This window comes from Copadichromis virginalis, linkage group LG22, assembly GCF_057382275.1.
Source record: "Copadichromis virginalis isolate Kocher_CV1m ecotype Utaka linkage group LG22, C_Virginalis_male_GT1.1, whole genome shotgun sequence".
NCBI classification, from domain to species: Eukaryota; Metazoa; Chordata; class Actinopteri; order Cichliformes; family Cichlidae; genus Copadichromis; species Copadichromis virginalis.
This window is the reverse complement of record NC_140638.1, coordinates 2,424,672-2,436,975: the sequence shown is the minus strand read 5'-3', so window position 1 is coordinate 2,436,975 and position 12,304 is coordinate 2,424,672. Positions and strand designations below refer to the sequence as shown.

Below are 12,304 nucleotides of genomic sequence, written 5' to 3'. Positions count from 1 at the left end.
AATAAGGAAACCAGAATCTTTACCTGGAATGTGCCTGCAGTTGAACACTATAGCTGTAGCCTCCCCCACCATCCTACATGCAGGGAGGAGAACAGAAACAAGGATATCTTCAATCATGCAGTTTAAACAAGGTTCACAATTCGAAGCACAACAATGACAATTTTTAACAAAGTCACTCCAACACTTGTCATGATCTCCCTCATCCCTCCGGCTGTGTGTTCTAGTTAGTGTTTCCTGGTTTATTTGTGGTGCTTTTGTAATCAAGAACACCATAACTAGCGCAGCAGCCAGACCCTGAACTTCAGCAGGTAACTGATGAGCAGTCAGGCTGCAGCCTCCGTCTCCACCTGTTCATGCTTCTATGATAGAATCACTGGATAGACCCAGAACAAGCTGGAGAAATTAGATCTCTTGGCTGGCCTGGGAACACCTTGATGTTCCCTTGGATAAGCTGGAGGAGGTGTAACTTCCGAGTATCCTGAGTCCTCTGAGTTATCCAGCCAAGCCCCAGCAGGGCTCCTGTCTGCCTCCAAGTCTCCAGAGAAACTCTGCCTTTGCAGCCAATCTTCAAAGCAGCCCCTCCACTGTTAGCAACACGTCCGACCTCCAGAGACGTTCTTTCATCTCCTCCGTTTTCATACTGTCCACATGTTCTGAGCCTCTTCTCCTCTCTGCTTCCGGGCCAACCCCACCATTGTTTTTGTTCTTTTACGTTTCTGCTCTCTGGTTTTCATTTTAGTTCTGGGTAAAAATCTTCTTACCGACTGCTGTTACCGTCAAATCTGAGCTTCTCTTGGTCGACTCTAAATCAACATTATCCAGAACCAACAGTTTCTCTATAACGATCAATAACTCGCCGGTCTCCGTTTCTTCCTCTGTGAAAAGTTTGGGTATCATCCTCGACAGTACTCTATCGTTCAGTTCACACATTAATGATGTTACTCAGTCTGCATATTTTCAATTGTGCAACATTAATCGTCTCCGTCCTTTCCTCACTCCACGTGCCGCTGCCGTTCTTGTTCACAGTGTTGTTACTGCTCGGATCGATTACTGTGATTCATTTCTTTTTGGTCTTACTCAAAAATCCATTAATGAGCTTTAATGTGTCCAGAACTCTGCTGCTCGTATCATCACCAGGACCCCTTCTACAGATCTCATCACTCCCAGTTAGATATCACATCATTGTCAAAATACTTTTGTACACATTTAAGGCTGTTCATCATCTATCTCTGATGATGATCCCGTCTCGGTGTCTTAGATCTCCTTCTTCTCTCTCTCTAGCCCCGCCCCCTGTCTTGCCGCCGTGGCTTTCAGCTGCTCTGCTCCTCAACTCTGGAGTTCACGACCTCCTGATTTAAGAAATATCTCTTCCTTCTCTCTCTTTAAGTCTAGACAAAAACTCACTGGTTCAAAATAGCTTATCCCACATAACCTCTCCACTCTGCTATGTTAAATTAGTTTTATGCCTTATGACTTTATGATTGTGTAAACTGCCTGCTTTTCTGTTGCTTTTATTATTCTGCTGTGTACAGTGTCCTTGAGTGTTCTTCAAATAAAATGTGGTAAAATGAAAGTGATGATGGTGGTACTCTAATGTTTCCATTACTGCCACCATCAGGCCAAACTTTGCTATGATTATAATTATTTAAAGTTGTAGTTATTCTGGGACCACTAACTTTTGTACATTTACATATTTTACACTATTTAACCGTTTTTGTTTTTAAAGAAAAGCAGAACGATGTGCAGCCAGAGATTATTTCAATGTTTAAATGAACACACTGAAGTTACAGGTTGCAGACATGGTACAGAGAGGGTGGAGCTGCCTGCAGCTGTCTGTGGTGCTGAAGCTTTCAAACATTTCATACCAACACTGACTACAACTGTGACCACAGGGGGGCAGCATAGAGCCAGAGAGTGTTAGTGTAGCTGTTCAGCCCTATAGTAAGAAACAAGAAGACTGATGAAGGAAAAGCTTCTTCCACTGGTGTAACACACAGGCTTGTATGAAGTCACACTAACTAACCAGCAGTAACCCACATTTGATCAAAGCAGGGGCAGAACTTTAATAACAGGTTATAATGTGTCATCACAGTTGTTGTCAATCCAAACACACTTTCTGATTGTTGCTGTTTATTGTAAAAGAACAACACACTTGTGGTCTGACCTAATGCTGTAGTGCAACAACAACTATACAAATGTGAGCTCAGTGCAGACTAGATGCTGACTCACTGCAGCCTCTTGTGGTACAAAGTGGTATTACATGAGAGTACAGGCTGACATCAGCTGGATGCTAACTTCAGTTCATATGTAGATGTGTTGAACGTGACGTCAGAGATGTTTTCTTCATATTCTGTTGATGTTTTTTAGTTTTGAAATATTTCAAAGTGTCTCCAAGTTAAATGTTGAACCTTTAATATAGCGACACTTAGAGCTCTGAAGCCGTTTTCTCTCGTTTACAATTCAACCAATAAGTTACTGAGTAAGTTATTTTATCTGTAATTAAAGTCATCAACACTTAAAGCTTTATATGAAATATTTGTTTTTCAAATCCATCATACAAAAATTAAATACAACTTCCATATAAAATGCAAAACTAAATATACATGACTCACATAACACAATTAACATTTAATGTCTTTCTGTCACTTTCACATACACAGAGGTTTAAAAATGTCCTTCTGATGTTCCAGCTGATCAGAACCTTTAAAATTCTTATTAATCAAACATATTTTTTGCTGAACTTTTACAAACAAGACATTTACTGTAGTTTTAGGACCAACAGGCTGATGAATAAACCAAGTAAAGCAAAGTAAAGACAAGCTGCACTTTGACTTTTATTAGAACAATTTGCTGGAACTACAGAGTAATGAAGTACTTCAAGGTTTTGTGTGGATGACTTCCAACCTTACTGTACAGCACAGAGCACAGAGGGACAATATATGTAATCAATATATGATGCAGAATGAACAAGTAAAGACTGTAAGCTGAGTCTGAGGCTCATGCAGGACATTTCATAGTGAGGTGTCTTTGGTTGGATTATTCAAACATTTACATCAAAGCACCAAACTCATTTCTCACAGATGAAGGTCTTTGATTCATGATCATATGACCCCGTCCATTTCCTATTATTGTCACAGCAGGCTCCACGGTTTCCAGAATAAGGATCTGACCATCCTTCTGCCCAGAACCTGTCAGAGAGATCAAATCTGATATGAAACTGGACTAAACTCATAACTATTGTCACATTCATATAAATATGCGTCTCTTTTGGAATATTTCCAATATTTGCTGTATTTCTTTCCCAGGTTTCTCGCCCACTTTCCCTCCTTTAGACTTTTCTCTGAGAATCATCATGCACACTAAAACAGCTTTCAAGCTTTGATGAATATGAAATCTTCCTGCTGTAAAAATGGAGAATAAAAAGAAGTCAGAGCTGACTTTCTGCTGTTTGAAACTGTTTGTCAGCTGTTTACAGACATCACTTTGAAATGTGTGTCTATCAGGTCATATTTACTGAAGCTTCTTCCTTCATATGTTCTGAAGTTTTACAAACACCAAAGAAGAAGAGACAGGAATTCTCTGAAACACTTTTTGTTCTGTGAGAAAAGAAACATTACAGCACAAAAACATGAAGACAAATTGAACAAAGTGAAATGTGTCGGTCGCTGCTTTGAACATGTTTCAATCCTGATTCCTTCAAACTGACTTGTTGTAACTGAACGTCATCACAGACTGCAGATGAAGAGAGTTCAAGCACAGCTGTTCATTCAAAGGAGGATTTCTGCTTTTCTTTACATTCAGTTTGTGGGGCTGTTGGAAAATAGCTCAGCTCATGTATTGCTGATCTATCTTCCAAAACATCCATGTTTCACTTCTAAATAATAACTCTGGAATAGAAACAAACTAATGTCTCACCTTTCTGTCAGCGCTGATCCGTCCACCCATTCCCATTTATATCCTCCTGATGTCTGTTTGGATCTCAGACCAATCCAGGACTCTCCTCTCAGGTTCAGTTCATTGACAAATTCCTGTTTGAGAAGAGACACAAATATTGTCTCCAGTCATAATTCAGCACTTCTGTTGTAGTGACATCATCTTGTGAACATGTCTGAAGGAAGAATAACTGTGATGAAACTTTTCTTCCATTGTGCAGAAATCAGAAAGAAATCCATCAGAGTGGAGACAGGAAGCAGGTCACAGACTGACAGCAGGTCAAAGACACAAGTAACAGAGGACTGTCAGCTCCATCAAAGATCACACAGACATGAACAAACACACCCACCTGTTCCTCTCTGCTGTTTATCATCACCAGATCAGCTCCTTTATCCTGACAGGCTCTCCTGCTGTCAGACCAAGTTTCACTCTCAGTGGATTTAAAGTAACAGCTGCTTCCAAATCTCCTCCATCCTTCTGGACACTTCTCTTAAAGTCAAACACATGTTTTAAAGACAGACTTTGTGTCCTGTTGTATCACATGAATCTTTGGTTCCTGTCATTTTCCCTGTAAATGCTTCATTTAAACTCAGGTTTTCTCTCTTATTCATAATGAACTGAAACTTACATTTATACAGAGAAACTGTTACACAGCATCAAACATGTAGGATTCAAAACAAAGACACAATCAGGTTATCACTGTGTAACACTGATGTTTTCTATCAGTTATTCAAACTTTATTACCTTCTATCGTCTCCTTCAGCTTCTTCACTTCTTCCTGTAGCTGACTGTGGTTTTTACTCAGTTCATCATAACGGCTCTGTAACTGAGTCAGGCTGGTTTTTGTGCCTTTAGAAGAAAAAAGATTCAAATTAAGTTAAAATGTTCTACAAATATATCTGTGATATAAGAACTTGGTGTTTGCTTACCTTGAAGTTCATCCTGGAGCTCACTCTTGTTCAAAGCATCTGAAATATTTCAGTGAAACCAAAATAAAATAAAATAAAATAAAATGAGTGAAACGTTGAACAGAAATAATCTTCTTCCTCTGCTTTGTCAAATATCAATAAGAGTCAGAAACTTGCAGCCATTGTTCTTTAACATGTCCTGTGGGTGGAGGTGTTAGAACTACAGGAAATCTGATGAGCTAAATACGTATCAACTGTGAACAAAAACCACTGACAAGATTCAGAATAATTGTGCTTCAGTGTGGAGGAAGAAGGTGAAGAGTCAAACAGCATTTCTACACCTGTAGTCAGAGATGTTATCTATATGCTTTGAAAGAATAGATTCTGACTCATGTGACATGTGCCTGTTCTCACTGAAAATATGTCTTTTTACATTCAGTCAAAGCTGCTCTGAGGCTTCAACACTTCCTCTTTCTGCTTATTTATAATTAATAAATGTTTCTTCCTGCAGCTTCCAGGAACTTCCTGCTTTCAGACGTCCTTTTGCAGGCGTCTCTGTTCTCACATCATAGATTTGTGATGTTTCTGCTGATCCAGCATTAAGTCTGTCACAGCTCCACCAGGAGCTAAAGGTCAGCTGAAGATCATCAACTGATTTAAAACATAGAATCAAACCACCTTAAAATCCAAACATCAGCAGCTGCTGGAAGTTTTCTCTGTGTTGTTGTTTTTGTTATTGTGGAGTCTTTACCTGATAATATAAAGAACCTCGAGGCAACTGTTGTTGTGATTTGATGTAATAAAAAAAGATTCATTGATATATCCCAGCAGATGAATGGAGCTAACATTAGCTTGTTAGCTACCTGCTTAATACACCAAGTGAACTAACTAGTCGCACAATGACAGACGGCCACTGTCTAACATAGTGTGGCTGCACCTGCATCAGTCTGCAGCAGATGCTGCTGCCTGTCTGCTTTGTTGATGTAATCACAGAATCACCGTGTTGAGTGAAGAGTTTGAAGGAACAACAAGAACATTCACTCCACAACACACACAAGATATGAGCCAGGAATCATGCACACAGACACACACCTGCTAATCAGTGCTAAGTAACAGACTCATGAAATACTAGAAGCTCAGTCAGCAAAACCAACGTGTTGGTCAGGCTGTACCACACAGCAGCTCATATTATTGATCAGAGAATTCCATTTAAAATGCCACCGTGCAGTTTTTATGAAGAGGAAACTATCCTTAGAGACCAAAACTCATTTGGTCCTGAATGGAAACATGTTTTTACTGCAGCAAAGGTGCTCATTTTAACATGGGAGTCTGTGGGGACTGACTCGCTTTCAGCATCAGCCTCCAGTGGTCATTAAAGGAACTGCAGTGTTTGCTGCTTCTGTGTTGGCTTCATGTACTTCCTGTATTTGCTGTGGCAGAAGGAGACGTTCTGGTTGTGAAGCTGCATGTTTGTTGGCTGCTGGGATTCAGTATCAGTCATACATTCATTTGCAGGAGAAGTTCAGAGGTTGTATCTTATCTTACAGCATATGGACAGGATGATGATCCCAGCTAACATCAGGAGGCACAGCACTCTTAGACCCAGTGTAGCACATCTGAAAGAGCCCTTCTGGACTGAAGGACTCTTAGTCTTTGGTCCTGTTAGAAAACAGTGCAGATGTTGGTTTGTGGTCATTTCCTGTCACTCTGCCTTTAATAGACCTGTGGTTGTGGTTGGATGAGCTCAACTTCACAAAAGAATCAGATACCAAAATATATCTTTATTGTGATTAACCCTCAACCAACCAAACTATTTATGCAAGACGTCAACTGACTAAAGTTATAGAGTGGGTCATTTATGACCTTACATTTTAGAGTAATATATTCTAAGTGGCTCTTTATTTTTTTATCATACACATACTGTTTTTATTAGCTGTCAAACATATTCTAACCTGATATCATTACTTTTGTTTTATTAAAAAAAACCCAAAAAAGAAGAAGAAGCGGTCTTGTTTAGAAAGAATACGTTTTCTGAAACTGCACTTGTGTCTGAAAGCTAGCAGCTGTTCCTGCACACAGAGCTCAGCAGCAGGCAGATAGTATTTGAGTAACAGTTACAAACATTGTCTGAACATCCCTGAAAGCAGCAGCGTTGTCCATAACCATCCACTGTGCTGGTTTATCATTAAGTCTAAATGTGTTTTCTATGCAGAGCCAACTGTATAAACAGGTAATATGAAGAAATCATGCTGCATAAGAAAAGAGCAAATCAGGTAAAAGGTTCATACAGCACATGGAGATGATTGATGGGCTGCAGTTCATTGGGATTAAAAGCTGACTGTAACAAACTGGAAGCAAACAGATTATTACAGGTGACTTACCTCCTCCTTGTGATTGAATTCCAGTGTGAGCAAAGTCTGCACTGTCGTAGATACATGTAGTATAGATATCCACCTCCCTCTGCTCCCACTCTGCTCCGTCCTCCTTTCTGCTGTTTCTCACCTTCTTTGATAGATCTGGTTTGGCATAGATATGTGAGGACATGTTGAGAGGACTGAGACACTGAGCAGGAGCTTAAACTGCACTCTAACCGTTGTGCACTGCTAACTCTGGCAGATACAATGATATACTGTCCTGACACTGATGTCACTTTTGGTCGGCCTTCTTCCTGCTTTCAGAACGGAAGAAACTTTTCAGAAGCAACAAAGAAGCACAAACCCACAAAACCTCGGCTGTGCTGAGAGGAGCATTTCTTTGTCTTTATATTTGTAAAGCCTGAGACTAACTATAAAAACACTTGTTTAACAAAAGAATAAGTGCATTTTGATCTGCTCAATAAAAAGTGAGCTTAGAGATATGGTAAATGGTCAATGACCTGTATTTGTATAGTGATTTACTTGGTCCCTAAGGACCCCAAGGCGCTTTAAGCATCCAGCCACTCACACACACATTGACACAAGCTACACTGTAGCCACAGCCGCCCGGGGCGCACTGGCAGAGGCGCCAGCACAAACAAATTCAGCCTTTCGCTTGTACTTTCTCAGCTCCACTTTTATTTCTGTTGCATTTTAGAGAAACACACCATTTTGACTGCTTAAGATTGTAGATGCTTTCATTAGATCATCTCTCAGTCACTGAGCACTAAAACAATGATGTGACTGTAATGTTCCCATTACTGCCACCATCATGCCAAATCTTATTTAGGTATTTTTCAGATTTCCTTCTCCTTTTGTTCAAGACCTGGCAAACATGGGGACCAGCCAATGGTATCAATTCCTTTAAAAATGTATTGATTTATATATATATATAAAAAAAGATCTAATATTGATTTTCACCTTTTACCATTTCAGACAGATTTTTTCAGATTCTCTGAGCCTTCTGATGTTATTATGCACTGTAGATGATGATTCTTCTGTAATATATACTTTATATAAATTTAATTTCTAAATTTAAGTACTGAATAAGTAATCTTAAGGAGTGTGTGATTTCATGATGTTTGTAATTGTAATGTGAAGGCTGTGTGCAGGCATGAATGGTGAAATGGAGGACCCAAAGTGCAGACTCCGGAGACAAACTGAACTCAAAAACAAACTCCCGAGGTCAACGGCCCAACAACACAAAAGTCCAAAAAACAGTTCAGGAGGCCGACCGCAAAGCCAGTGATGGCGATAGAGCAGGTCCCGAGGCCGGCCGCAATGAGGACATGCGTGGGAGCCGCAGGAGGTGGCGCTGCAGGCACCGGCGTGGGAGTCGCAGGAGGTGGCGCTGCAGACGACGGCGTGGGAGCCCCAGGAGGTGGCGCTGCAGGCGCTGGCGTGGGAGCCGCAGGAGTTGGCGCTGCAGGCGCCGGCGTGGGAGCCCCAGGAGGTGGCGCTGCAGGCGACGGCGTTACTCAAAAAGTAACAAACTTCCAAATAACCTTACGCAGACAGACAGACAGAACACAGCAAGCTGAGGGTAGTTTGCGACACAGACAGATGTATACACAGGGCTTAAATACACAGAGTGGGCAATCAGGGAATGAGAGACAGGAGGGAAACACAGCTGGGGCAGCTCAGGCCTGACGAGACAAAGGAAGCAAAACCAGATGCATTACATGAGACACAGACTTTCAAAGTAAAACAGGAAACATAACACAGAAACACAGACTTGACACAGGGTACAGCAGACCGGGAAGACAGCAACTATGGATCACAGACAGAAAACCAGACGACTACAACTCTAACAAAACCCACACAGAACCTAAACTAAGAATAATCCTATAACCCATAAGTCACAGCTGGAATTTAATAAAATCAACAAAATCAAAGAACCAAAACAAAAACACTGGGTCGATGACCCAGCACCCTAACAGTATCCATCTTTATTCACTTGTTATATACCTTATGGGAAAATGTAATGAAAACTATAAAATGTGCTGTTATAAAGTCAGATTGTATAAAAACAGAACTTATTTCTTATTATCTTTAAATATTTAATAATTTAATCGTCTTTGTTATTATTTTTTTTAGTTTCAATATATATATGAACCAAAACTGTCACCACAGGGGGGCAGCATAGAGCCAGAGAGTGTTAGTGTAGCTGTTCAGCCCTATAGTAAGAAACAAGAAGACTGATGAAGGAAAAGCTTCTTCCACTGGTGTAACACACAGGCTTGTATGAAGTCACACTAACTAACCAGCAGTAACCCACATTTGATCAAAGCAGGGGCAGAACTTTAATAACAGGTTATAATGTGTCATCACAGTTGTTGTCAATCCAAACACACTTTCTGATTGTTCCTGTTTATTGTAAAAGAACAACACACTGGGAGTACAGAGTGTGTATGGGGAGTATGTGTGCTGCATTTATTTGTGTGTGTCTCTATGATAGGTGAGTATTTGTATCTGTGTACATGAGGGTAGGAATGCATGTTTGTGTCTTCTTAGAAGCTTGGAAAGAAAAGCGTCTGGACTTCTTTAAGTTGCTTGAAGATGTTTTCACCTGTTCTCTCTGTTGAAAATGTGAACATTGGCATCCTCGAAGGAGTGTCCTTTAGATGCAGATGGACAGAGTCTTGTCCCGTGGAGGTGGCTCTTGTGTCTGTTTGTCTATGTCTGTCAGGTCAGGTATTAAACTTCACCTCTCTCAGTACATGTTGCTCCCCTGTGGTTTCTCCACTGGCTGCTGGCTGAGCCCCGCGCCTATGACTCTACTCAGCTCATTTCTACAGTGGGATGCAAACGTTTGGGCAACCTTGTTAATAGTCATTATTTTCCTGTATAAATCGTGGTTGTTACAATAAAAAATGTCAGTTAAATATATCGTATAGGAGACACACACAGTGATATTTGAGAAGTGAAATGAAGTTTATTGGATTTACAGAAAGTGTGCAAGAATTGTTTAAACAAAATCAGGCAGGTGCATAAATGTGGGCACCACAAAAAAAGAAATGAAATCGATATTTAGTAGATCCGCCTTCTGCAGAAATTACAGCCTCTAAACGCTTCCTGTAGGTCCCGATGAGAGTCTGGATTGCGGTTGAAGGTATTTTGGATCATTCCTCTTTACAGAACATCTCTAGTTCATTCAGGTTTGATGGCTTCTGAGTATGGACAGCTCTCTTTAACTCACACCACAGGTTTTCAAGGTTTTCAGGTCTGGGGACTGAGATGAACGTTCCAGAACGTTGTTCCTCTGCATGAATGCTTTAGTGGATTTTGAGCAGTGTTTCGGGTCGTTGTCTTGTTGAAAGATCCAGCCCCGGCGCAGCTTCAGCTTTGTCACGGCTTTACAAGTAATGGCGTTACCAACGGCGTTACTTTTTTCAGTAACGAGTAATCTAACTAATTACTATTCCTATCGTTACAACGCCGTTACAGTTACTAACAAGAAAATGTGGTCCGTTACTATTTTTCAACAAACAGACGGCTGAAGCTGTGTTCAGCATCTTATAATTATACCCTGGACCCCAGAGGGTTAAACATTTTTTTAAAGTAACGCAGTAGTTACTTTTCAAGTAATTAATTACTTTTAGAATATTGTAACTCAGTTACTAACTCAGTTACTTTTTTGAAGAAGTAACTAGTAACTATAATTAATTACTTTTTCAAAGTAGCTTGCCCAACACTGGTAATGACATGTTCCTTAATAGAGCTACTCAGTCAGTATTAAGACTTTTTGGAATACACAAGTTTTATTCGCCACAATGAGTCCAGGACAGGTATTATATGTTTTTGGTAGAATGCCTCTGAGTGATTATAGAAATCAGTTGAAATCCTTTATGCATTCTTGGTGCATGCAGAGGTGCCTCTAAGTTAGGCAGATAACTGGTTGGTGCCCAAAGGCAATAGCACCAGCAGGGGGCCCCTTAGGACTGACAATAATAATAATAATAATAACGGATTGGATTTATATAGCGGTTTTCAAGGCACCCAAAGCGCTTTACAATACCACTATTCATTCACACACTGGTGGAGGCAGCTACAGTTGTAGCCACAGCTGCCCTGGGGCAGACTGACGGAAGCGAGGCTGCCATATCGCGCCATCGGCCCCTCTGGCCAACACCAGTAGGGTAAAGTGTCTTGCCCAAGGACACAACGACCAGGACAGAGAGCCCGGGGATCGAACCGGCAACCTTCCGGTTACAGATGCGCTTCCCAACCCCCTGAGCCACGGTCGCCTGTGGACAAATCAGACACAGCAGCAATGTACAAAGTTTGCAGTGACAGTTAGCGACATGACCTTACTAAGGGGCCCCAGCTGTCTCCATTCAGTCATACTGCAAGGGTCATTTATGAATCATTCTACACAAACATAAGCACTGATGCCAGCCAGTGAAAACTAAGGTGAGATAGACCCTCGGGCAGATATTCTTTTGGACACATGTACCAGAACAAATACAGCATCCCACGTTATCTTTCTCTGTCTTACACACTTGCTATAAATGCTTAAACTGCTGCCACTGTCATTATTGAAACCTGCTGCTGAAATCAAATTTAGAATGAGACAACACATTTTAACAGTAAACCATGAATTAAGAGACAAGTCAGCTTATTTTGCCTCATGTTTCCTAATGTCCTTCATCCTGAATCCTTCCATAGCTGCTGTGTTAGAGCTTCACCAGGTGAGGTCTCCACAGCATTGGTGTTGTGTAGTGATGTTTCGGTGCTTACCACAAAACACACACAGATCACAGATGAACATCCTCCCCACTCTGCCACCCAGCAAAACATGCAGTGTCTACCTTCTTTAATATATATGTTTGTGTATGAGTTCTTGGTATTTTTGTTCCTGGTGAGTCTCTGGGAGTGTACTCAGAGCCTTAGGATAAGTTCAAAACTTGAAGGATTTGAGGAGTCTTTCTTCAGGTAAAAGACAAAATGCAGTACACACAGTATGACATTGACCCTTAGACAAGTGCTTGCTAAGACTAATGCTATTCTGACACTTTCACCTGAGAAAAAGTGACCCAGCAGACAGAA

At 40.8% G+C, this 12,304-nt stretch overlaps 1 protein-coding gene across 1 annotated transcript; it reads right to left on the bottom strand.

The window, feature by feature from the left end:
• Positions 1–2,810: 2,810 nt before the first annotated feature.
• Positions 2,811–7,439, bottom strand: LOC146682372 (CD209 antigen-like protein A). The gene is made up of 7 exons (XM_085445609.1): positions 7,223–7,439; positions 6,387–6,500; positions 4,863–4,901; positions 4,678–4,782; positions 4,283–4,422; positions 3,916–4,028; positions 2,811–3,188 (listed from the first exon to the last, which is right to left on the bottom strand). Exons 1-7 carry the CDS (start codon positions 7,383–7,385, stop codon positions 3,068–3,070), a joined length of 795 nt encoding a protein of 264 aa, XP_085301735.1. The 5' UTR covers positions 7,386–7,439; the 3' UTR covers positions 2,811–3,067.
• Positions 7,440–12,304: the final 4,865 nt, after the last annotated feature.